Source organism: Columba livia, chromosome 13 (genome assembly GCF_036013475.1).
Source record: "Columba livia isolate bColLiv1 breed racing homer chromosome 13, bColLiv1.pat.W.v2, whole genome shotgun sequence".
Lineage (NCBI taxonomy): Eukaryota > Metazoa > Chordata > Aves > Columbiformes > Columbidae > Columba > Columba livia.
Genome location: NC_088614.1, coordinates 10,770,467 through 10,797,785, shown reverse-complemented (window position 1 = coordinate 10,797,785; position 27,319 = coordinate 10,770,467). Strand labels below are relative to the sequence as shown.

Sequence of the window (27,319 nt, the reverse complement as noted above, 5' to 3'; positions counted from 1 at the left end):
AAAGGGGACGTGTTTTGGGAAGTGAGGATTAGTGGTTGGGATGTGGAGGAGGGAGGGGATGGGAGACCCTTTGGGTTTGACCCCTGGCTGGGCCAGATGCACAAGCCAGTTCCTCAACCTGTAAAATGGAGCAATGATATCGATCTCACCTTGGGAAATGCTCTGAGATTCATGAATAAAAATGCCTAGGCAGGTATTATTCTCATCTATCCATCTAGTCTTGCAAATCACTCGTTAAAGAAAATATCTGACTGTTGGATAGTGGGATAGTCCCACTGGATTGCAGGGAGTTGCACCACTGGATGTGAGGACAGAATCCAGCTCTAAATTGGCTTAGTACAAGTCCCTGCCTCACTTTCCAGAATGCAGGGCTTTCCCATAGGGAGACTACATATTGCTTTTACAAACACAAGCAGTGATTTGCCTGAATTCAATTACAAGACACAAAAGACCCCAATCCTGCAAACATAAATGTCTCATTTTAGTCCCTGAGCAGTCCTGTTGGCTTAAATGGGCCCACACATGTGACTGAAAGCACGCATAGGCAAAACACTTAGCATAGGGAAATATTTCTATAGCATTAAGCATAATACTGAATATTAATTTATATTATATTTATATAACTTTATGGCATATTTACGGCTAACAACTGGTTCTAGAACAGAGCAACTGGAAATATTAATTAAAATTACAGCCTTTATTCATTCATAGGTTTTCTTTCCCATTCTGTTCCTCTGCTTTTTGATTTGAAAATAATCATCACATTACACAATATTTTCCTCATTAAACTACAAAAGCAACAAAGATCCCTTGCTTCTTTGGCCAATTAGTGCCCGTGTACAATAATCAGGAATACAAATCAAAGCGTGTTCCAGCTCTGACCTAATAAGCCATCTACGCAAAATCTAAGCTCCACATTTTTCTGTTACTACAGCAATTCTTTTTTCTTTACCCCAAAGCAATCAGCACTGAGCATTATTCCCTCTCTTAGGAAACAACAAACCAAAATCACATGGGCTGGGGGCTGCCAGTCGCCTCCAGCTTTGGCAGCGCTCTTCCCTGGCTTTGTTTTAATCAACAAACCCTAAATGAATCCTTCTGCACTCTGCTGGGGTGGGGGCTGGCGGGGCAGCAGGGGGAAGAGGGAACAGATCCGCATTTTGCTCAGGGCACATCCTGCAAACAGGGCCCTTTGTTCCTAGGGGCTGGTACCCGCTTCTCACCACAAACAGATCCCTCCCCAGCCTCTCCTTTTCTTTCCCTGTAAGAAAAAACGCCCTTTTCGGAATTTGTACTTCTACATCCACCCCCGCCCCAAATCCGTGTAAGTTATTCTCACTTAAACCAATTTTGCTCTCCCACTGACTGCTGAAGTGCTGCAAGTGACACTGTGCTGTGCTACTCACGCCCACCCAACATCCATTTTCTGACCAATTTCCTTCTGACACGCATCTTAACCGTCTTCAGATTCACTGCTGAATTTGGCCTAAATTGGAGAATAATATACTGAAACTCTGCGAAAAAGCAGCATGTAATTGATCTCTGCCGAAAGGTGGATCTGATCTTTTTTGTTGTTTTTCAGGGAAAAGGGAGGGGAAAGCGCTAAGAAGGGGGCTGCGGGCCTGGAGTTTCAGCTCCTAGTTCCCCAGCTATGTTATGGAAGGCAATTAAGCAGCGTCTGTTCATCAGCGTGATTCTATTTATTGAAACTGATTAATAAGCCCAGAATTAGTTTTTCCTTGTCAAAAAAAATGTTTCAGTGGAGAACGTTTTCAGAGTGGCTTTAGTATGACTACTTGCCTACAAGTAATTAGGTTTAATATTTGTCCAGGGGTTTTGGAAACCTGGGCAATAGTTTCCCATGATGCATTTCTCGGTCAGCTCTTCCAGGTCCCCAGGTTAGTGCATCACCTGCTGCATGTCTGCCCACCTGCTCCTGCGGGATCCTCCTGCCCCTCTCTCTGTAATGTTTCAGTTTCTTGGCCAATTTTACCAAATCTGGTGGAGGCCTCAAAGGCACTGTGCTCCTGGAAGTGGTATGAAAATACAAGCCAGGGGAGAGCAGAGAAACCTGCCCTGTTCCCTCACTCAGGAACAGGCATTTACCCCTGAGGAACCAAACCGGTGCTCACTCTCGAGACAAAACTCCCTCAAGCTGGAACTCACCGTTTCTTCTCTTCAAGGCATGATCTGATTAATCTGGTGGTTTAAAAGGAGAGGGGAGCATGAGCCCTGCAGCAGGGACTGTCTTCTCGTGCTGGATGTACAGTTCCCAGCATGACTGGATCTTGCTCAGGTTACAGCTTGCGTGTGCTCCAGCAAAGCCCAGAGTTAATCACAGTAACGGAGCTGTCCTGCTCTCCTACTGACTTCCACAGGGTGGTCCTCCAAGGAGCACAGACATCCTCCATCACAATGAACTTCTCTAATCAAATTACTGCTCATCAGAAGTGTGAAGAAAGGCATTTTCTCTGGGTCTCAGGTGTGCAACCAACTTGTTGAGTACAGCCATCATTTTGTTTAAGTGAGGGGGAAGAGCAATGCACACTGCAAATCCTGCAGCATGTCCAAGCAGTTGAAACCCCCGTTAAATGCTAGGATTCTGTCTGGGACATGTATAACAATATAATGAATTTTCTAGCAGGGGTATAGTGATGGTGAAAGGGCAGAATTCGCCTCTTTCTGCTGTGATTCACGTCATTGCAAATCGTGCGGCACTTGCAGCTCAGGGCTGACCCAATGTGTTTGTCTCCTGAACCCATCAAACCACCTCTTGCCATGTGCTCTGATCCTCCAGCCCAAATTAGCAGTGGCTCCACTGCTCCAAGTGGAACAAATGTCACTGTCGTGTTTCGCGTGGTCTCCTGCTGCTGTTTTCGTTTTATTTTGGGTCCTGCTGCCTGTCAGGGAAGAGGCACAATCCTGATTTTGAGGTTCAAATGAGGAATTCCACTTCTAAGCTGCACTGCACGTCACCAAATAGTTAATGACCTTTTTTATGGGTATCCTGGAAAACAGAATCTTTCTCTCAAAGCCAGATCTTCAGGGCTTTTTCTGGCTCGCTTAAGCCTGGCTGTATCAATTGCTGTCCTTATGTTGGCCAGGCAGCACGGGCACCGAGGGTGTGATGTCCCTCACATGCCCGGAGCTGGCAAACCACAGCTCCCTCAAAGTGAAGCTGCCGTTCCAAGGCACCACAGAGGCAAATAATTCCACCGATAGAACCCTTGGCCTCTAAAAAGCAAACCCACCAAAAGCATGCACCGCCTTGCATTAATGGGATGCATATCCATGGGTGTTCGCTGTGCTGATCAATGCCTAAAACCCACACCCTTGGCTAGGTGTGCAGAAACACCCATCATCTGTGAATGAGAGCGCAACAGAACAAGGATATCTGATGTGGAGGAAATTTAGTTTGCCTGACACAATCGCAGAATAGCTAAACAGGGCAAAACAACGTGTATTTGTGCTCAAATCCGGATGATGTTTATTTACTAGGACAAATATAGCTGAGGGTAGCAACTTATCAACGCTTGCTTTATTTCAAGAGCAAATTGCTACCATGGAACCAGACATCTGATGTTTCCCTGCTATCGCCCAACAAAGAAAGCTTGCTTTACTAACTCAGCTAATGACCAGCAAAGTTGCCTCATGTGGATTATAAAAATAAAAAGGACAAAAGGTTTAGGATGAAAAATAACAATTTCCCTTGCTTGCTTTTGTGATCAAACAGTGGGGAATTCACAGCAGAAAACTCTTGCTTTGAAATAGAAAAATAATAGTACCAGTGAAAATAAATGATAAGGTCTTGGTTCTATTGAGCTTTACTGAGCCTGAAAACCCACAAGTTTTGCTGCAGGAGAGTGTATGAGGATTCATTCAAAAGTCGATAATCAGCAAAGAGGGATTAGTGCCTTCCAATAACTACTCTAACTACAAAGACGGTAAAAGGCTCAAGCAACATCCATTATCTTATCCCTTTATCCTGGCTCATCGCCCTGAGTTTCTCATGTACCATGTTTACTACTACTATGGCACCAAAGCAAATTTATCAGAGCAACACCAACAAATAATCCAGCAGCACGTTTTAAGAAAATCTTCCTTGAGATGTCATGAATTTGCTGAGCTGCTGAACCCCAACCTGTTTATTTTCTGGCGAGTGGAACACGGTTTGTCTTGCACAGCCCAGCTACATCTCCCAGCCAGCTCCTGTGTGCAGATCTGTGCCCCAGCACAGGTCCAGCCTTGGGACAGGTCCCCGTCCCACTCCTGGACCGACCAAAGGACCCTCAGACATGCTGGACAGCCCTGGGATGCTTTCAGTTTGTTCTGTGCAGGCATTAAAAAACCCAGGTAATTCTCCTCCTCCAGCTGAGATAAGAGCTCTGTTTTCCCATGTTTTGCAGTACACATTGACAGATTTGCTTAAAAGATTCATAATGTAAGAAATCAACTGGAAATGGAAAATTCAGTATTGGATTAAATTTGTTTGGGTATCTGTGAGATGGCCTATTTATCTACTAGGTTCCCAGAGACATCAAGCACTGAATCAGTTATCTTAACACACATCTACAGATCTTAAGTTCTCTTCTTTTGGGTTTGAAGTCACACTTCCATCCTGGGCAGCAAACAGCATTTTACTGCTATTCCTTGTGGACACATGCCAAAATATTCTGCCCTTTCTGCTTTACTGTTGACATTTTTCTTGGATAAAAATGATAAATAAAAGCAACCTGCATGCTTATATATTCTCCCCTCCATGCAAAAATGTATTTATAGCAGAACTTTTTAGCTGGGGAACTCAAAGCACTCTGTGAACTTGTTGGTGAGTCACCTGGCCCCCTGAATCGTTACTTTAGCAGCCACCCTAACAAGATAGCGACCTGCATTTTGTCTTGAGCATCACAAATACACATGCAAAACCCTAATGTGAAGCGTGGTGCAGGCTTGCAGAGCACATTTGGTCCTGAGACTGGCTGCACGTGGAGCCTTGCAGCAATGAGATGAGCATGGGGAAGGGCAGGCGGCTGTGTATACAGGGTTACTGGATGACCCTTGTAGCCAGGTTTCCAATTTTTTTTGGCAGAGAAAAGCAGCTGTCTCCACTTTTGGGTTTGTGTCTTGCAGAAACTGACCTGTAAGCCACTGGTCTAGAGCAGACTCTGAGACTGCTGACTCTTGATTCAGCTCTGGGTTTAGATTTTCAAACTGAAGACTTCTCTGGGATGACCAAGGCCCTCGAAAATGCGCTGCTTGGGCCATGTGGGGATGATTGCAGGATGAATTTGTCACACAAGGCGAGGTTAATGCTCCCCTGACACCAGAGAAAAACTCATGGTTTCCACACCTGCACTGCCGCTCGTTCAGTTCTTAATGCCAAAAGCAAAAGCCTGACTTTTCTCAACTTTAAAGTGAATTTGGTGTAGAATGGTCTGTGCTACGAAGTGTTCCTGTAGTCCTATGTTCATATAGTGTCTCTCAGGGCAGGGGGGACCATGTGTGCAGTGTCAAGGCTCTAGGAAGACAAGAGGCTACTACACTGGCTGGCTTCCACTTCAACGCGAATGTGTCACGAGGCTTGTTACAAGGGGTTACGTGACAAAGAAGAGGCCATGGTGCTTTGCTACAGCTTTGGTGTAAAGCAGCAAGCAGCAACCCTCTGTGCGTGGGCGTAGTGCGATCCTGAAACCAGCTCACACCAGAGCAGCCCGGGCCATCCGCGGCCTGCGCAATGACTGGAGAAACCCACTGAACTAAGTCAACCCACAGCAGGACAGATGGTATCTCTATATGAGAAGTTTGTTATGTGTCTCAGGGAAGGGGCCTTATGGTGATTCCTAAGCTTGAAAAATAAGTCTCTCTGTTTTTATCACTGTGTTTTTATGTTAGAAAAGGCAGAGGGGTTGAGAAAGACGGGCAGAGCTGAGATCCACCTTAAACACCAGCAAAGAGATGCAGACTAAAAGAAACGATAAACCCAACAAAGGCACTTGCTGAAAAGACAACTATATCAACAAACCCCAGCTACTACAGCTCGGTGACTACGCTGCCCGGTGACTTCTGTTCAATAAAGGGCCGATTCTCCTCCCTTTCGGAAAACAATGTGTTCCACACACTGAAATAAATAACAGCCCCTCGCCAAGCCCCCGGCAGTGTCAGGGGATGTCAGGCTCTGCTCGGCGGATAACAAAGGCGTCAGCATGCGGGCAATCTCCTCCTGCCATCTCAGGCTGCCCTTGCTGTGCTGAATGAAATTTTTTCTCCTAATGGAAATGAACAAAACCTCCAGTGCAGATAATCCTCCGTTATAATGGCAGTACATTCGGGACAGGGGCCAAGCAGTGTAAAGAACAAGCCAAATCTCTTTTACTTAAAGCCTGGCCTGAATGTGATAATGTAATGACTTTGGTCTGGATGTTTCAAATGCCATTCATTGTGATTGACTTAGCATATAGACTATATCAGCTAAAATAATTAAGAATGAGGAACTGAACAGATAGCATCAGCCAACTTACCCTTCACAACAAAGCTGGTATCCTTTTGCAAGTGGTCTAGAGGACCACTTGGTCTGAATCTGGGTTAGTCCAACCCAGCCAGCACCCTTTCACTGCTGTTCCTCATCACTGTCTGCAGAACGATCAACAACACTCCTCTAAAACACAGGCTGAAGACCCAGGCACCCTCTTTGCAAAGGCAAATTTCCTCATTATTTTGTGCCTAACCTCTTCCTGGCCGCTGCTGAGCACACTTTGCACTCAGAACCCGACCAAAAGCCCACTGAAGTCCTCAGGAAGATTTACATTAATTTCACTGAGTTCTGGATCAAGCCTGTACACTGAGAGTTTCTTTAAGCAATGTAGGTTTCCAAAAGCACAGTAGCCCTGGTTGTTGTTTAGCTTCCTCATATCTGTCATAGCTAACTATTATTTCTGTTTTACAGAAATAAAACACATTTCAAACTCCGATACTATGTGCAAGCTTAAAAGGCCTTTCAATTACTATTAGTAAGCTTTTAAATGGGATTGTGGTGACACCCCCAAAAGAAGCAAAATACTTATGGCAGAAATTAAGCTATTGGAATGACTGGTTATATTGAACATGCTCTTTACACAGCTGGCAAAGAGTAAAATAAAGCTGCAATAAACTGATGGCAACCACTTTCTGGAAGAATTACAGTTTATCTTAACAGAGAAAGGACCATCCAGCTTCTCTGCTACAAGAATTTATGGCTCCAAGCATTTGCACACCTTTCCCACAAAACAAGAAACCAGTAGCAACCAGAACAACCACAACAGATCCCTTTCTATATCCCACATCAGTGTAACTGAGGGTAGAAGGCAAAATGAGTGCAACGTGCCACCATTCTGATTTTAATATATCCACTTAGCATCATTCTGAGATGGCTACCCAGGGTGGAAAGCAACAGGAGATTACATTCATTGTCCATTTCAAGTCTTCCAGTTGGCAAATAAACTCAGTCCTTTAGGAAATAAAAATAATCTTATACATTGGACAAGCTTTGGAACAGTTACAAGCCAAGATCTATTGTTCTGGTTGAATTTGTTACAAGCTCTAGACATACATATCATAAAAGATCTTTATTTTAATATTTCTCGCTTGCTGGTCATCTAATTTAGCTCCTCCCAAGGTGCTTATTTATTTTTTTCACTGTTGCCTTCTTCGTTTGCTAGAATTAGAGATGAAATCAAGACTCAGCAGCAGCCTTGAGCACAGCATCAATGCTAGTTTGAATTCTCATTTGTATCTCCTGAGCTGTTTTCCCTCCGAGGCCTGTTCCCCTTCTGCCCCTCTTTCTCCATCCATCCGTATAGATCATACAACCGTTTCTGGCAAGCACCAGCTGCAGATACAGGGAGTTCTTGGGCATCTTCCTACTTTTAGAAAACCACCAAGAGGCTAAGTAACACGTGTGCTTGTTCTGCGAAGCTTGCAGTCTGCTTGTCGGAAAGACCAGGCTATTCGTTAACTCTGCTGCTCTCTTTGAAACATCTGTGAGACATGGAAGACTGAAGAGCTACACATTGGCAGTGCAGAGGACAAAAAGCCATGTCTGGGTTTACAAGCTCTGTTCTCCTGCGTCAGACAAACATCAAATAGAAATAGCATCAAAAAGAAACACTTCTGGATTTCTCCTCCACATTCCCCAGAATGCCAGGACTCAAAATGCAGTCTAGCCACAACCTCTCTACTCCAGATTCATTTGCTATCATTGCAATCTTTCAGCTTTGAGGTTGCTCTCTTTGACACAGCCAGTTACAAATTCACCAAGAGGGATGTGAGATGCAACCGCTGAAACCTTCTACCTTGTACTGGTACTGCTTCCTCCAACCATTTCCTCCCATTGTGGCAACTGAACAATTCCTGCCTGTGGTTGAGGACAACACCTCTCACACTGGAGATCTTCAGTATGGGAAAAGGAAAGCCCCACCATCTTCTCCATCCAAACTTTGGTAAAAAGGCTTAGAAAGCTCCAGATTAGCCCAGAGATTCACCAGTTTATATTTGTACCCCAACAGCTGACATTGTTAAGAGCTGTTCTGTGCTGAGAAGTTATTAGGAAAAGCAAGAGGAAATTTCAGACAAAGATTTCAGGCTATTGGAGAAAGATCTTTATTGCAAATCTGTTTGCAGTTTGGAGTGGTGTACAGTCGTGAAAATCTTGGTTTCTTTAGGTCATTCATAAGTACATCACACAAGCTACAGAATATGTGATCAAGAAGGGTTCTGCATTAGGGCAAAGCTGGACTGAATGACCTTTCCATGATCTACTCCATCACTGCCTAGTACAATTTCTGCTTGTAATTCATTATTCTGAAGCTGTTTACCATTTTGTCCATGACAAGGGCAACTTCCATCAATCAGTTCCTGAACCTAGAATTCCTGGCTTTTTATCCAAATAGCATTCAGAGGAAACCGAGATTCTCATTTGAATATTCACCTTTCTTGCTCTTATGCACAGCACCGATGCATCACTGAAAAGCTGACACTGTCTTTCACAGTGACGGTCTGTCAATCTGACATAACCTGAGAGAAATTCAGGGTATGTCTTGCTACTAAGTGAAAGACTACAGCACTTCAGGCATTAATAATTAAGCATGGTTTTGCTACTGGATATAAGAACTGCTTCTGTTCCTATGTACGTTTGCATTTTTTTTCACACCCATCACACTGCTGTTGGATATACACTGCATGAACTTTGGGCAAATGGTCCAGTGTTACTCCATTTACAGTCAGGATGGCTACTCATGATACTGGTATTAAGGAGGTCTTCTGTGAGAGAATAAATCAGAGATTAGAGAAGGCTTGCTTATAACTGAGGCTGACTTGGAACAGTTTATCTCCCTTTCCTCTGTGCTTTAGTGTTGATTATCGAAGGATATCTTTTAAGAAAGGAAAAGCACATGGTATCATTTTGTCTTTTAGCTTGCAGAGTTTTGGGTCCTGCTTCTGCAGCCTCATTTAGGACATTAGTCTTCAAGGCTTACCACAAAAGGGGGGCTTGTTGGGATGTCTCTTGTTGGCATTCTCTTATTGTCACATCCTACCGTGTGCATCTAACAGTGCGAATGGGGGTTGCCATTTCTCCTGCCAGCCTTTTCCCTTTACAACAGCTCTGACAGCTCTGATTCTCTTATTCTTGGCACTTGCTTTGAGCAAGGTTCACATGAAGATGTCAGTGTCCAGTCCATGCACTGTTGTATCAAGCTGTTGTCAGTCTTCTGGATGACTGCTTAGGAAACAACTGTGTTTTGTTACCCAGAGCCTGAATCTGATCATGATTCTGCATTTGACTCCTGCTTTTAGAGATCAAACTCCATCTCTTTCTGCCTCTTGCTTGCGTGTCACTGTAGCAGTAACTTCTTGTATGGACTGGAGATGCCAAACCTCTACCAGGCTGCTTGTTTGTTACAAGTCAACAAAGTTAGTACCTGGGTACTTCATTTCTGTTCCCTCTGGGGACAGGAACTTAGTTAAAGCCTGAAGGTCACTGCTGCAAAAGGCAATGGGAGAGGTGGTTTGTTCAAATTCAGAAGCAAGCTTTTAATCCAGGCTGCAAAACTTGCTCCCAATAAAATGGAATGTGAAAGTGTTGTTCACCACTTATCTAACCAGGATTTTGCAGCATTTTGGCAACCCGGTGGAGGAAAGTTACCTTATAAATTACAAAGACTGTGTCTAAGGCTGAGGGGAAATAGAAGAGAGAAGTCTCCAAAGCCCAGGACAACTAAAGCTTGTTACAAAACCAGAGAGATCATTCTAGTGTGAAGCAAACCTGAGCTTTGCATTAAAAATGTAAATGTGATTGAAATAGCATAACCAGATTAAATGGATTTGACCTCCACAAACATAAAAGATGGTCTAAATACACTGAAACACGCTGTTTTCTCTGCGTTGTGGATCACAGGAAATTTATTTAAAACAACACAAAAATTTCAAGCCACAGAAAGATTTGCATTTCTCTTATATGACCTAATAGGAGAAAGAAAGGCTGATTTGGAAAAAAAACATGCGTCATTTAAAAGATTAAAGGTACAGAAAGACTTTTGAAAACTACTTTTCAAAGTCTTTGAATGTGACTGATTTGCCATCAAAAATTAAGCCCTATCACACTCAACTAGCCAGGAGTGACTGAATCTTTCAATACAATCTCACATCTCAAACTTCAGTATACCGCAGCATTATGGGAGCATTTGATGGATATTTCTTTCTGGCTTCAGTGATTTGTTTGTTTGGTTTTGATTTGTTTTTTTTTTGGGGGGTTGGGTTTTTTTCTGAGTTATGTTAACCCAGATCTATACAAACATCATCAAACTACCATAGCTGAGCAGGGACAGACAAAGGTGACTTAAACACACACCACCAACAAAAAGTGATGTTAATCAAACCCCAGTTTAGGATTTCAGAAGGTTGCCTGTGAAATGCTGCATGAAATAAATCCAAGAAAACAACACCTAGAAGCAGAGAAACAGACCAAAGTGATGTGAAGGGGAATCAAAATACTCGCAGCTAAGCCTCCTTTTTGATGCATTCTAAGGGAAAATTCTCTAATGCTGCAAAATATTGGCCCTCAAATGGTTTTAAAATAGAGGGGTAGTTATTTAGTTAAAACAGAAGTTAGGCACGTTGAATAAAGAGGCTAATTTGGATTTTCTTGTCACAGAATCATTGAATAACTTGGGCTAGCAGTCCCTGCCCAGAGCAGAGTGACCATCTCAGGTAGGTCAGGGTGCACAGGTCCTTGTCCTATTGAGTCTTGAAAATCCCCAGGGATGACAATTCTCTCCCTCCCAGGGCCCAGCTCCACTTTTGCACCAACCTCCCCATGAAGCACTTTATCCTTAGATTCTGTCTTAACTTCCATGAAATTTGTGTCTGTTGCCTCTCGTCCTTTCATGTGTATCTCTAAGAATCTGGCTTGATCTTATTAATATCTCTAGTCCTCTTTGGATGGTGGAAGAGAGCGGTGAGATCTCCCTCAGCTTTCTCTTCTCCAGCTCCCTCGGCCTCCCCTCGCTCAACCTGCGCACCAGCCCCCAAAACTTGGGAGCCCCAGTTTACCACTTGGTTTAGCAGACCCCAAACTGAACACTGCATTTTAGACGTGACTTTGGGAGTACTAAGTAGGGAGGAACAGGCAAGATTTAGTTACAAATGATTTCACACAACCTCATTTACTGAAGTCATTAGATACATATATAAAATGCTGCAGTTATACCTGCACTTCCTAAAACTAGACAGTATTTTTTTGTCTCCCAATACAAGTAATATGCAAATAACTGTACCTGAAATAAATTTTAGAGCTGGTACCTGAGAGCACCTGAAGCAAAAAGAAATCAAGGGTGGCTTAAAAAGGTCCACAACATAAGAATCGTTTTGTTTTCCTGATCTCTGTTTTCCAAGAGGTGTAAGACACAAAATGAATATTTGGACAAAGGTTGAATACACAAAGTGATGCTAAAATAGGGTGACAATCAGCACAAGCAGAGATGAGCTGGTCTTCAAAGCTTAGGTGCACACAAACCTATTTGCGTGCAACAACCCTGTTCTCTTCGAGCCCATTGATGCTGATGCGCACATTATTAGAAAACTCAATTGTTCTGGGGTTTGGGATCTGAGCATGAATAAAACATGAGTTAAGTCTAACGCTGGGACTTAACTAAATACAGATCAGTAGCATCTTTAATTTGGCAGCACCACAAGTCCCGTGGCCGCGCTGTCAGCAGTACTGAGCAGCTGTTAGTGTCTTGAAATCAGGCAGTTGAGGGGCTGAGCGCTTCTGAAAACCGACAGTGGGGAGTGAAGCACTGAGCAATGCTTCAGGAGCATCCAGACAATTGTTCTGCTGGATGAGGAGGATTCTCCCAGAGAACAGAGAGAGCAGGATGTGTCAGAGAGCTTCAGACAGGCGCTGCGCCTGCATGGGTTTGTGCCCAGCTTAATGACGGAGCCACTAAAAACATTATGATCTTGGTTATTTTAAAAATCTCAGTATATTTATCTAGTTACGGTGGAATTTAAACACACCACTTTGGCTGGGTTTGTATCATTCTTATGGACATTTTGTAAATTTTTTTTTTCTATTTTTTACTGGAAACTCCAAAAACCTCTTTGAAAGCCCTATTCAGGAGCACTTAAAAAAATCAGAATGTAAATTTAATCCTGAATATCTTTTTAGGCCAGGAGGCCTCCCTATTTGTTTGATCACAGATGGGAAAAATAGTAAAATTCCACCTTGCTGATCAGAACTAAAAGTACCAGTGTAATAAATCAAGTTTCATGCTCTGTCATGTACAAAAAACTTTACAAATTTTTTATTCAAATATGAATTACAGACAGACTCATTTCTTGAAAGGATCAGTAAACAGAAGAAGCAGAAAAAGAAAACTTAGATAAATAAAGCCTACATTCTGAATTTACTGAACCACATGGAAGTTACTGATTTGTAATTTTTTATAATTTACGGGCTCTTTTTTGGTATTTCTATCATATTCATGGTTTGTTTTTGTTTTCTTTTAATAATTAGCTACAGTGAAAGACACTGAAAAAACATCAGTATCACCAAGGACCATACCAAGATTTTGATTCACTATCAATACCTGCATCCCTCACGACCAACACCAGCTTTCATCTCTCCTGCACATCCCAGGGGGCTCGGCGCACGCAGAGAGATGCGGATAACAAACCAAGGACCATCAGGTCATATATCTGCTGTTCAACTTGAACATCTGAAATGCACACATTGGGCAGCATCAGGTTTCCTGCTGAAGAACTGGCCGGGCAGCAACCACCTTGAAAATAACAAGTTGACAGCGCACTTTGGGTTTTTGCCGAGCTGTAAATCAGGAGAATATAAATCTGTTGTACAGCTAAATCAAGGAAAACAAGGGCATGCTACTAGGAGCTTTCTAGTTTATTAAGTAAACATCTTCTCATTCATGTGGAAAAGTTTGTCCAATTTGGCTAAATTATTAATCACCAAAGGGTGACTGGTGTTAATGAACAGTATGATGACATTCTGAGGTGGATGTTCATCACGGCAATCTTCTTTCATCCCAGTGATTTATGCTAGTGTTACCGATGAAGTGTGAAGATAAAGGCTCTGCAACACCTGTGCTGGGGGTACGTACATTGCAGTGATAAATATCTGCCTGTTTCGGAACTTGTAGGCAATGAGATGGGGTCTTCACCTAACCTTGGAAAGGAGCATCTACCCTGAGGGCATCAGTGCCCCTTACCAACCTGCTGACAAGCGACTAATGTCTTGTTCTCACATGGGCCACATGGAAAGAGCTCTATCTGGCCAGTGGAAAGAGCTCTTTTAGCTGCAGCCAGCTCTAACTGCCCTTTCTGTAACACCCTTTTGCACTCCTTACAGATGTAAAGATGCTGTAGGTAGGTAAGAATAAATTCCCCAAATATACTGAATCAAAAACTCAGTTCTGCACTACTTAAGTAGCCAACCTGATTTTGTTACGTTCAAAAGCCATTGTGAGGATGGTATGTCCCTCCATGCTGTGGAGGAGCACATCCTTGCCATGCCAGCCACAGAGGAGCACGAGAGAGGAAGACAAATTCACGTAGGCTTAGGTATCACCATCTCCAAATCCACTTTGTGATGCCCTGGAAGTAGTTTGAAAATCTCACCACAAACTTTGGGGAGACCCAGAGCTGGCTGGCACCAGTTCCACAGAAAATTCCTCCAGAAATACAGATGTGGTTCTATTTCATTGAGAGCTATTGAAATGAGATGATAACTCCATCACCTTTGCTGTAGAGGCAGGAGCCAGATTATGGCAAGGCCCACGCTACCGAGGCAGCAAAGAGCAGGGCTGTGATGAATAAGGAGCACAGTACTGGCACAGTACTGGAAACATCGCTACAGCACTGCGAGCTACACAGCTCCAGAACTCTAGCAATAAAACCTCTCATTTGTTATCTAGATTATTCTGCCTAACATCTGTTTTGTACGCTCAGCCTTTCCTACGCACTTTTGCTTAATGCCTTAAAACTGGAGCTACTAACTCCAATCAGCTCGAACAGGGAGAGGGTAAACCACCAAATTCTGCTAGGAGGTAGCATACATTTTTTAAGTGATATTTTCCTTAATACAGGCCCGTTCTTATCCCTTTCTATGATGATTCCCAGCTGATGCAGAAATGATCCAAGTCATGTGCCCGACTGTTACAGTGTGTACAAGCTGCTGTTGATGACCCTCTTGTAGACAAGAGCATTTAATACAAGTCTGAAGTTGCTGGAGAGCCTCAAAGCAAGTTGAGTCACTGCTCTGCCTTTCAGACTGTTTTAGACACAGGGGGGTGATGGTTTAGAGGAGGGACATACACAGAGGTGAAATGTCCATTCCTGGCCTCTCTGCCAAGGTGCTAATACTGGGGTGACAGATTCTCTGAACAGGGTATTTCTGTGGGATGTTATTCTGGGGCAGTGAAACCTGCTGCGCCCCTCTCTGCTCACTGAAGCAGCTCCCAGAGACACCCCTCATGGCCTCCCCACGTGAAATACTTACTCCTGCATTTCTTTATCAAATACCCTGCCACATGTCAAAGAGAAGAAAATTCCTTTCCTTATTATTAAACCCTATATTTCCTACCAGCACTGGATCCTGCTTCTGCCCAAACCCACTCCCACGTTTCCCCAAATGCCACAAGCCTAAACAGAGTCAGCCAACACCTTCAGGCTTTCTCAGGGAACAGGAACCTCAATGCACTTACTGGGACCGATTTCTCCCAACCTTTCCCCAAAAGCAACTCCCGCAATGTTAACCAAGCGGAATTTCTGTGGAAAGATGGCACAAGTTACCCTGTATCAAACAGAATGTGTGATAAATTGTCTTTGGCTCCTGAGGACACAAAATCCCACAGGACGGTGTGAAGGGCAGAGGGGGTTACTAACAGCCATGGTCCCTACTCATTAAGCTGTGGGAGGACCCCATGTTACCCAAACCTTTTTTCTCCCTCTCAACCTGTACTTCAGCTCCTTTGTTTTAAGCTTACTGGTTTTATATTCGGATGAAAGGTCTGCTGATGAACTGATAGAATTTTTGGTGACCAAGCAAAGCACGACATGCCCACTAAAGAAAGACAAAGGAATTTCAGCTCTGCCAATCCTTTTCTTTCGATGTCAAAAATATTATTGATTAGCGATGTGAACACAGTCATGATGTCAGCTTACTATACAGTTCCCTGGGCTCCCTTCTGCGAGAGCACTCCTCAGTTTCCTCAATTAACTTGAAAGCTGGGGAGGGTAAGCATTTTTATTAGTAAGCTAAGAAATGCCTCCATCAAGAGTTTTATTCTATTATCACAATAAGCACACAATGATCGAGCTTTGGATTAAAGGATGTTTTTCTACCTTTTGCTCAGCACTAGAAAACCATCAGTTCCTTTGCTTTGTTATCCAGTAGCATTTTTCAGGCATTTGTATTTTCTGATTTTAGGCAGAATTCTAATTGCGTTTTATAATCAGGACTGTAATCCTCCAACCTCCCTACATCTGCCATTTGCATGAATGGCCTTAAAAATAACATGAGAATGATTCAATTAACAGTTTAGGGGAATTTTTACATTAGGCAGAGCATTTATTCAGCATTAGGAAAATCATGGCAAAAATCATTAGTATTTCCCTCTCAGAATGAAACTGAAGAATTTTTGAGGCAAGAAAAACAGCCCTACATTTAATGTGCCAATGCTTTTTGTTTCCTGGTTTTGTTTTTGTGAATGAAACATAGCCATTTCCAGTATCCCACCAAGTATCACGCAAACATTTGAAATTCATCAGATCTCATAAAAATTGGACATTGAATAGACACCATCTTCAGTGTAGGAAGAATTTGGCCCAAAGTCCAGTGAGGTCAAAGAGAGGATTTGGGGTCAGTAGCACTGAAATGGAAATGAAATAAGTGGGGCTGCAATTGAGATGCGTTTGGTTTCTGTCTCTTCATTTGGGCTGGTTTTTATTTTGCTCCCAATTCTCAGGCTAGAATAAAGTCATTTTCTTTTTAATTTTTCTCTAAAGTGAGGAGAGCTGGAAGTTTTCTTTCAAAAACAAAAGGAAGAAGTAAGCAAAGAACCCTTGAAAACAGCTCATCCAGTCATCATGCGAGTCCAGGCTCCACAACAGTAATTTCAGGCTCTACAGAAAACCACAAATCTTGGGAGATTTGCAATTGCACCAGGAAGAGTGACAAGACTCTTAAATACCCTGACCACCTGAATTTGAGAAGGTTTTGCCAATCCGCTTCTGCCAGAGCTCCTCTTCACATTCCCATAATGAAAAAAAGGACTAAATCCCATCTTCTGCACTCAGGGTTTAACCATGGACTTCAGAGTACACAGGACAGGTCCTTCTGTGCACTGTGAGCTGCTGCTGGCTCCTAAGAAAAGCTTTTTACCTTCCTCATGGCTTGAGCAGGAGGTAAATGAACTCAGAAGTTTGCAAAATTGAGCTCTCAGACCCTGCACTTGCAGCAGGCTTTCTGGCTGCAAATCCACCAGCTTCAACACTCATTTGTGGTTTTGTATCCTGCAAATCCAGGAGAAACCAGGGGAGCTCGATACTGAGAGAGGTTGGCTGTAACTCTGCAAAGCGACTGAAGAAAACAGGCTCTAGCATAGGAAGCTCATTATGATTCCCTAAGACATTAATGACTGCCTGACTCTCATTCTCCAGGTGACCAGTAACCCGCTCCTGCCTTGGCCAGCAGTGAAACATTTCTTCATTTCGCTCTACCTCTTGATCAAGTAGAAGAGGCAAGAAAGTGCCTCTGCCTCCATCACTTTGTCTCTTTTCCACTCTTCCCCCATTTTGACTATGAGCATACTGGAGAACTCCCATCAGATGTCAAGTTGTATCCCAGGGAGACAGAAAAGGACAGACCAAAGAGGAAAACCACAGCCTTTTTGCATTTGTCATGACTCAGTTGAATGTCTTTTACAACTTCTGGGTTAGCCAAGCCAAAGATAAAACAAAACAGGTCCCTGGTTACATTTGTACAGATTTGTCTCTTTCTTCAGAGCTCATTAAAAGAACTGCTTTCATCTCCTTAGACTGCTAAAACATTTCCAACAGGACTAGATGTGCCATGTCAGAATATGACAGGCAAATTTCCTTTAAGGTTTTAAAACTAGGTTGAAAGAGAAGCTATGCAGTTCACTGTTGTCACTGAAAGATATTTTTACTTTTATGAGTCCCTAAAATGAGAAACAAATTGAGAACTGTCAAGGAAAAAGAAAAAAACTAAACCCAAATTGTATTCCATCCTGCCTGCTAATATTGTTACTGCTTTTCTCTGAAACCTCTCTCAGTCTAATAACAAGAACCTTAAGTATAAAAGAATGAACTATGGTTGTTAAATGTTTTGGCTTATAAGCGCAATTAATAATCCAAAAGGAAGGAAATAACCGCTGAAAACATGATTACCCTTTGCAACTACAAGCCAAAATGAACAGCCTCACTTTCCTCTGTTCCCAGCTCTTTCTGCTGCCTGGTGCAGAGGCAATCTCCCTGTGCTGTGCCATTGCAGGGCGTGGAACGTGGTACTCAGAGCATCCCGGCGTGCAAGAAAGCACCTGGGAAGGAGGTGAGGGAAAAAAGCTGCAGCGAGGGAGAGCCCTGTCCTGCAGCAGACTCCACTGGAATGATCACTCACACCCGGGTAGGAGACTCCACCGTCCCCAAGGCAGCCAACACATCAACTAGCTGCCATCCCACACCCCAGAACTGTCACAGCAGGTCATTTAAAACCAGACACAGGTTTCACTGCCAAAACAGCCCCAGCAGAGCTGTCTCTCTGTTGGGATCTGAAGAGCAAGTGTATGCTATACATACTGTGCCAGAGTGCACTGGAGCAGGTCTTGAGAGAATGACACAACTTCACCAAAAAAGCTCTTTCCCCTGCCTAATGAAACCCAGTTCAAACAGTGCCCAGGCGCAGCCTGTCGCTGCCCTACTTTGAGCCTCAAGTCACAGAAATCCTGGAAAACAGAGCAGGAGACAAGTAAGGAGGAGGACAGCTCTGACCTGATGCGCCAGTGAGGTTTGTGCCTCTGGGATGCTGCTCACGCTGTGATCAAACAGCTCCTGGGTGGAAGGCAGGCAGGGGGGGCATCCCTCTGCTCGCCCATGGTCGAGTGGGGTCTGCACCCACTGCTGCAGAGCAGAAAAGCTGTGCTGAGGAGTGGGATGGACCACGAAAACGTTGTTCACAGTCCTTTCCTCGGGAACACGCCACAGAGACGAAGCAGCCCCACGCTATAAGCCCCCGTGGGGTGAGGTATTCCCGGGGGAAGCGACTGTGAGTGTGAAATCGCTACAGCTTTGAGACGCAGACATATGCAGCAAAGAGCACTCAAGTGGGTGTTCACAACACACCATTTCGTTTCAATGGCATTTACCATCAAATTGCTGAGATGGGCTGTAAAACCAGTGGGCGGGGACTGCTTCTCACTCTGAAGAAGTTCATTAGATTATAAGTAATTCAGTTACACACAGAGCAAGTAGAGCCTGGGGCTGTTTTGAGGTGCTTTTTGAAAAAGGTCAAAACAATATATCAGACAGATATTGGGACTGATGGCTGTTCGGGAGGAGATAGTAGATATTTAAAGATAAGCATTGTATGCTAGTGTATTTTTCTCCTGATTACATATGCCCATCCTTGTCGTACATAACCTAAAAACATTTTGCAAAAAATGGCAAAGCAAAGCCTATCAAGGGAGGCACTGCCAGCATTACTGGAGAAGTGAGACAGAGCTGTTTTAGAGGACATGCAGGGCTGGAAGCTCTGGCATCTTTTGAAAGGGAGTCAGACTCTCTGCTCCCAACTCAGCAGGGAACAGAAACTGCTACATCTGCAGAGGCAAAATCCAAAACCAAACCCCAGTCCCCAAGATTTTTCCGATGGGCAGGTGAAGCCACGTCTCCTTCAGAATGCCACAGCCACCACTAACCCCATGACTGGGGAAGGTGACATATTGCCCTGCCTCACCATCCAGAGTGGCTGCTGCTGAGTAGGTGGTAGGACCTTGTCTGTGAAGCCATGGCAGTTAACTCAGCCTCTCTGTCTTAGCGATTAAACACTGAATTCCCTAGAAGCTTCACGCTGATGGCAGCAGGTGGTGTCCCCACCCAAGCAGTCCATCGCTGCTCACCACTGGACCATTGCACGTATTTAACTATTCTACTGAGCAGTAACAGACAGAGATATGCTTGGTGTCTTCCTAGGCTAGGGCTTTTGATGAACAAACACATTCACTATAGATATAAGTCCCCACAAAAACATCCTAGAATAACAGCAGTCTCTATTCCATGCTACAATCCACATATTCCAGGAAGGAAGATCATATATTCCAAATTCTGCATGTGCTCAACATTTTTTTCAAGATATAAGCTCTAAAAAGGTTTGACATCCAATGCAGTCCTACACCAAAGTGAATTTACTTATATGGAGTGGTGGGAGTGGAAGAATTTCTTTTGTCTGGTAACTCTCACCCTCTGGCTTGGTTCTGTAAAGGAAGCAGCAGACTTGCTTGGTTAAGTCTGTTTTTTAGTTTAAGCTGAGTGAAACTAGAATCTGGTCACAGCCTGATTCTGAACACTGTGGCACACTCAGGAGTGTCATTGGCTTGCATGGCGGAAGCATGACTTTTGGGACTCTTCCCCTGACCAGCTTGGCCCCAACCTTACATTTTGAGGGGTGGGTGAAAGTATCTGGACTGCAGGGCTGGTTATTAAAAAATAACACACAAACCTAATGAGCCAAGATAGGCGTAGTCAAAGTACAAGGGTTAAGGTTGTCAAAATGACCTTGGGTGCTAAGGAAAGTGCCATTCCCAGCCTGTGTTGCCACTGTTTGAGACGTACACACTGGCCTCCAGTTCCACTTCCCTGCCATTCACCAGTACCCCTTTCTTTGCTGGATAACTCCCTGCTCACCAGCTGAAAGGTATCTCCCAGTGTTTCACTAAAACATGCTTAATTAATTCTACAAGTCCTAATCCTCAACCTGGCTACACTCTGAAATTATTGTGATTTCTACTTGTCACTTCTCCCACTACCCAATATTTCAAGGATTAACTGGACAGCATATAATCTTTTCTTAGTCCTCTGTAACAATGTCTACTCCTCTTCCTTTGTCTTAGTGTTTTCTCATCTATCTACAGATTCCTGTGCTTCTTTTCAAGGCAATATCCAAGTGTGAAGCTGCTTTAGCGATTCATGAGGATGAGATTTATTATCTATAAGCACACCAATAACACAGTATTAAAAAAATAAAAAAGCAGTCTCTTTCATCAAAATCTAATGAACACGCGATTTAATCTTTATTAAGAATTCATTAGGTTCTCAGCAAGCCTATCTAATGGAGCTTGACCAGGTGTAATGCTAATGCCTGCATTATATTTAAATCAATTTTCAGAAATGCTAATTTCCCCGAGTTGTTCCCCGCACATCGCTCTCCCCGCGGCTGCGCGGCTCTCTCCAGCTGCCTGCTGCTGCGCTCATAGCAACACCGCTGTCCCCACCCAGCCTCCACACACTTCACTGGAGTTTCCACACCGACGGACGCCTCCCAGTTTCTGACACTACAAGCCCTTTCACCATAGCAGCCTTCTCGGCATTTTCAAGTCAGGTACAAAGCCTGGCAAGCCTAGCATGTGTTACTTTCAGACTGTTTCGTGAAAAATGTACCTATATATTTATTAAAAAATATATACATATAGAGAGATATAACAGGGTATATTTCAGTCCTCAATATGCTGATCTAGTCCAACAAACAGGTTATTATCTTAGAATCATAGAATCATCAATCTTGATGCAATTTGCTTCAAGAAACAAGAGCTCTGCTCTTTGGAAAACAAGAGTTGCACTAATTGCGTAAGCCAGAGTGGTCCCCACCTGCCCTCCCGCCTGCAGGCTCGAGGTGTAAGCACTGCCGCACTGCTATTGTGGTACCTACAGCCTCTCCCTTCAACCAAAACCCATTGCCCGCCATTCCAGCATGCTTCTGCAGAAGCAATTCCTAGAGATTAAATAATTTATAGGTGTTCATCTGCAGTAATATCTCTCTTGATCCACCTTTTGCACATAAACAAATGCAAACCAAACTCACCCTAGCCCTAAATCAAACTGTTGGGGTGGAAAGCCCCTTTTCAAACGATTAAAGGGGAAGCTTGGAGCCTTTAGAGAAGCAGGGTACAGAAATGTCAGTGGGAAAAGCTACGGAGACCACCGTGCACTGGAGGTGAGCTTCCTCACAGTGAGCCCCCCCAGCGCCTTGGGAAAAGAGTCGCCTCAGGCATGGATAATGGTTTAGTCCCCTGTGAGCCCCTGAGGGCTCGGCTGGACACGGCCGCTGCAGAATTGATACAGAAATATCCGGGTCACCCGCTAAGCCACTCTGGCTGGTGAGAAGCTGGGCTGAAGGCCCGGATCTGCCCCCATGGCACACGCACAACGCACACTAACACGCACAATCACACACTCACGCTCACACTCACGCTTGGGGTGGCTACGGGAGTGCAGGGCAACAGATTGCCGAGCGGCCATGAACCCCTTCGGTTTTTTCCGACTCCGTTCGCCTTCTCTCCGACCTCCTCCGAGCGCTCTCCGAAGGTGGCCGAGCGCGGCCTCGGCCGTCGCCGGTAGGAGCCGAGAGATGCCGAAGCGGCAGCGCTGGCAGCGGTTCGAGTCCCCGCTGGGCGCTGTCCACCACGCGAACCGCCTGAAATCCGCAGCCGCGCCGGGACCTGCCCGCCGGCCGGCACAGCCCTTGCCCCCGCGGCGGCGAGCTCACCGCCCGGCCCCCGGCAAAGGCACCCCCTCCCTACATCCCATCCACACCCAGCTCTGCTGCCTCTCCACATCGCTGAGCAACCCCGGTCCCCGGGGGGCCCCTCCCAGCCACGGATCCCTCTGCAACCACCGGCATCGCAAAGCAGAAACCGCCCCGTGCCTCTACCCAGCTGAAATCCAGACCCTGAAAGAGCGCTCCGGGCTTGTTCCGTGATGGCGCCAGCCTCGAACCAGCCCATCATGTCTGTTTCGGTGGGAAGCCGGGGAATTTCATTGTATTTTAATTAGAAAGGGAGGAGGAAGGAAGAATAACGCTGCCACGGGAGCACCTCCATCCCTTCACTAGCCTTCCTCTACACCTGCTTTCCTATGGGATGCAATTACTCCAGCCACGGTGATGTGTTGCAGGAGACGCGCAATAGGGTTTTTCGCTTCTGTTTATTGCACAGTGATGCCTAATTAAGCACGGGGACAGCCTGCGTGTGGGCGAGTCCCAGCGAGAGGCACCCCCGGGCTCTGGAACCACCTCGGTCCCCACCAGGCACCATGGGGAGACCTAGACCCCAGGGCAAGGACTGGCATGAGGGCTTGGTGACGGGCGGCCACGCTCGTCTTTCATTGATTAAAAGGAGAGGCGGAAATCTCAATAAAAGGGGCTTTGAACGATAGGAAGCCTTGATTTATATCCGCAGAGCCGGCAGATAACACCCCGACATTAAGCTTAAGTGACAGCGGTCCGCTTCCCGGGGACATCTGCGCGGCCTCGCCCCGCGGCGGGGAGGAGGGGAAGGTGCGGAGGAACCGCGGCCGCTCGCAGCCCACCTTCCCCTCCTCCCCGCCGCGGGGCGAGGCCGCCGGCCGACACTTCAGCACCACGTCGGCCCTGAACAGCAGCGGGAGCGGCGGCGCCGGGGGCCTTCCCCCCCGCCGCTCGCCTTCCCGCCCTCGCGGTCCCCTCAGGTAAACATGGCGCCCGCGGCCCTCACTCACCTCAACGAGCCCCCGCCCCGTTCTCCCGCCCATTAAACGCCGTTTACTCGCCCCCCCCTCTACCCCCCCGCGGTTTCCCCCGCGGGACTTACTTCATTTGCTTCACGATGGTGCTTTTTCCCGACTCTCCGGCCCCTGTTGAAAGAGACATGAGGGGGGGATAAGCGCGGGGGCGGCGGCGGTTGAGGGGACGCGGGGCAGCAGGGGGTGACCGGGCCGCCCGCGGGTTCTCACCGAGCAGGAGGAGTTTCACGTCTTTGGCGGCGCTGATCCCGTCCTCCTTCAGGTTCTTCTCGATGGCCTTGCTCCGCTCCAGGGCGGCTCTTTCCTCGGCGCTCAGGGTACATCCCATGGCGGCGATGAAAATTTATTAAAAAAAAAAAAAATAAAAAAAAAAAAGAAGGGGAAAAAAAAAGAGCAGCCCCCGCCGCCGCCGCCTGGGCTGGCTCCCGCCTGGGCTGGCTCAGAGGAGGAGGCAGGGGCAAAGCCAGCCACCGGCGGGCGGGGGGGAATCAAAGAATTAAAGCAGATGGCCGTGAGCCTCCGGGCAGCGCAGCGCCTCCGCGGCGGGGCTGCCGGCTCCCTCCTGCCCCTCTCCCCGCGCCCGAGCGCTCAGTGCATCCAGCGGGGCTGCTGCGGGCACGGCGAGCTCTTCCCGGCCGGGAGGCGGAGGCGGAGGCGGGGGAGGAGGAAGAGGAGGAAGAAAAAGAGGGTTCGCGCCGGGGGGAGGGTCCTTCCCTCTCCCGTGCTCCCGGCTGTCGCGCTCTCCTCTCTGCAGCGGGTCTCTAACGGGCGGCGGCGGCGACGGAGCGCGCTGGCAGCGCTCGGCGGAGCCGGATGGAGGCGCGGGAGCGGCGGCGGCGGAGAGAGGGAGGGGGCGCGCCGGGGCTCCGCGCTCCCGCCGGCCTCGCCCGCTCCCGTGACGCGGGCGGCTCGCGCATGCTCGCGGCGGCCCCGGCCCCGCGCGGTTCCCCAGGGCCGGGCCGGGCCGCGCTGCCCGCGGGGTGCCGCCGGAGGGGGGGTCCCGGCCAGGGCGCGCCTGGGCCAGCGGCCCCTCCGCGGCTCTTGCGGGGCAGGCGCCCCGGCGCGGTCAGGCCCGGGCTGCACACCCTCTCCGCCGCCCTGCCCCGAGAGAGATCGCGGCCTGGGTGTCCGTCCCACTCGGCCCGGGTCACAGGGGGAGGCCGTGACCCGGGCTCCTGCGCCTTCCCCGGGGCCGCTGCCCTCACCCGGACCTGAGCTCCTGCCTCCACTTCGCCATGACCCGAGACTGGGTTCTGCCATGGCCCAGGGGCGCAGGGCCGAGCTCCGCACGGGGACACGCGTGGCCGGGGCAGCGTGTGGGTGTGCTGGGCTCCCCACAGGCTGCCGTGCCCTGGCTCCCCGTGCACCCTGGGGGTTCTCCATGGCTCCCGTGCACAGTGCTCACATCCAGCCCACAGTGTGTGTAACCTGCAAGGAGCCTTCCGGAGTGTCTCGTTGTTAAATAATTTTGATCAGCACTTGCAATGCAAATGATTTACATGCTCGATGCAAGCCATCAAGTTATAGAGCTGGAAGTGCTGCACTTGCACTCCACAAGTCAGCAACAAGGCACAAGGGGGTACCTGCCCCAGGCTTAGTTCACGACTGCCGGTGCTCACACAGGCAGCATCCTGAGCTTCTCCAGCATGAGGAAAAAATTCTTTACACTGAGGGTGGTGAAACACTGTCCCAGGTTGCCCAGAGAGGTGGTGGATGCCCCATCCCTGGAGACATCCCAGGCCAGGCTGGACGGGGCTCTGAGCAACCTGAGCTGGTGAAGATGTCCCTGCTCATGGCAGGGGTGGCACTGGCTGAGCTTTGAAGGTCCCTTACAACCCAAACTGTTCTGTGATTATATGAAAACCAGTACAGCTATTTTACCCTCTTGCCCTCAGTTCTTCCTTCCTACAAGTACCCACTGTGTGTACTGCATGCTCGGTAATTTTCTGCCCTAAACTCATTTGTGATGTTCCTGGATCACCTTCCACAGCCACAGCTTTCATCTTTCCGTGGCCGAACTTTGCTTCTACATAAGATGATTCCCACAGACCATATCAAGTTTTCACTTGCAATTATTCTATTTGCTTTCATGATTCTATGGTTCTAAGTTTTACCACTATTTTTTATTATATTTTCCATCACTGTAATTTACTGGTTGGGTTTTTTTTTGTTTAGTGTTTTTTGGGGGTGTTTTTTTGTGGTGGTGGTTGTTGTTGGTGGTGTGTGTGTGTGTTTGTTTGTTTGTTTTTCCCATTGTATTGCACTGCAATCACAAATTCCTTCTCACCAGATGACCTGCCTTCTTGTCATTAACCATGCCACAACATCTAACAATTATTCAGGAATTCTAGCCAGTTAAAATCCTGCAATTTTCCTGGCAGGTTTTGCTATTTCACAAGGTTGGAAATAGAGAAGAAAACAAACATTAACAGGGAAAATAAAATAAATAGGACTTTGTTTAAAATGCTTTCCTACTGGCCCAGGCAAGTCGTGATATATTCAACTTTAATCCATAACATTGATTGATATGTGACAGTCTTGACTATAAAAAGATCTAGGAAGGAAAGAACGAAGAGTTGAGCACAGCAAACTAAAATGCCTTGAACAAAAATGAGCAAAATCAAGGACTGCTGCCTGATTTATGGGAAGAACACCCACTACTTCAATAAACAAGAAGTCTGCCAAGGATGGTTTGGTTGTTGGGAAGTAGATGTGAACAGGCAGGCAGCTGATTTTGCCTCTGACCCCTATTCCACCTCCCTGCCAAAAAAGCAAATGGCTACAGGAGGTTTGACAGGAACATCCCTGTGTGGTGGGTCTGGGCTGCGCTGGGGCCTCGCAGGGACGTGGGGTAGGCAGAGCGCTCCTATTTCTGGTGTGGGGAGCAGGAGACCAAACACTCACATGTGTTGGTTTTCCATGTCAGACTTGTGTTTGCTGCTTCCTCTGGCATCTTCTGCCCTGCTGTCCTGAGTTCTGCACTTGCCTTATTTGCAGACCCTTCCTTTAGGGGTAGGAATACGATTTCTAATAGTAATTCTGGTATTTTAAGCATGACTTCCCTGGCGCTTTCCTTCCAGGCAAACATCATCTCCTCCCAGTGCTGTTTCCCATCCCACCTTCCTCCCAGAACACATTCTTCCCTCTTTCCCTCCACACTTCTGAAACGAAGGGGAGAAACATGGCATGTGTTTAAAGAAAATATGTGAGGCGGAAGCAGACAAAAGAAAGCAAAAGGGAACTCATAAATAATGTTAGTATATTCAGACACCAGTAATATTTACCGCACATTTGTGAGCAAGTAGGTACTGTATATTTGAATTTTGGGTAATTTGTTTCTGGAAGCTCAGGGGACTGAGATGGACCAGCAAGCCTACCGTGTGTGTTCAGCAGGGAATAAACGGAGATGGGAGCGGTTACAGAGCAGTTCCTGCTCTTTCATATTCACGCAAATCTCTTGTGTAAAATCAATAGGATCAGAATTTCAATCAATAAGTTTCATTTCAATGGTTCTAGCCAGAGGGCATTATGAAAAGTGCCATATAGGAAAAGTGCAATCAAGAAATCCAGAGGCCGTGTCCTCATGAGATGGCTGCATTTTCTCCCCATCTTCTCCAGCAGCTTGCCAGCCTCACAGTCATACTGGGATACTCTCCAAGGGTTTTACTAAGAGAATTAGTCTTTTGTATCAGCCTCTGGCTACTCGTTATCTGACAAAATTTGTAGCCTGTGCCTCCTGCCATGGAGAAAATGATTTCTGTTCTGCTTGACCGGTGTGGAGTCTGTGCCCAGCCCTTTGTCCTATGTACATCCCCATCACTACAGGGATATCTTCGAATTTCTTTCTTCAGGGAAAACCCAAAATGGCCAAGTCTTCTTGCTCTCCCAGCTCTTGGAAGGATTCAGGGGAGCAGCTGTGAAACTGAACCATTTTTGAACCATTTTTGTGCTGCTGCTAATTGAACAGAGCTGATGGAAA

At 46.4% G+C, this 27,319-nt stretch overlaps 1 protein-coding gene and 1 long non-coding RNA gene across 4 annotated transcripts in view; one reads left to right on the top strand and one right to left on the bottom strand.

Moving 5' to 3' along the window:
- Positions 1 to 24,236, bottom strand: part of GNAO1 (G protein subunit alpha o1) — a 145,704-nt gene extending 121,468 nt beyond the window's left edge. Inside the window, exons 1-2 of one of the 3 annotated variants that reach the window (XM_065028936.1) lie at positions 23,551 to 24,236; positions 23,409 to 23,451 (exon numbers count right to left, since the gene is read on the bottom strand). In XM_065028936.1, coding sequence (XP_064885008.1) covers positions 23,409 to 23,451; positions 23,551 to 23,668 — 161 coding nt within the window. In that variant the 5' untranslated portion in view covers positions 23,669 to 24,236. The remainder of the gene's footprint in view (positions 1 to 23,408; positions 23,452 to 23,550) is intronic. The other 2 variants (XM_065028937.1, XM_065028935.1) reach the window with 2 other exon arrangements.
- Positions 23,120 to 27,319, top strand: part of LOC110360467 (uncharacterized) — a 42,935-nt gene continuing 38,735 nt past the window's right edge. The window contains exon 1 of the long non-coding RNA XR_010465952.1: positions 23,120 to 23,286. This is a non-coding gene — a long non-coding RNA (uncharacterized LOC110360467). The remainder of the gene's footprint in view (positions 23,287 to 27,319) is intronic.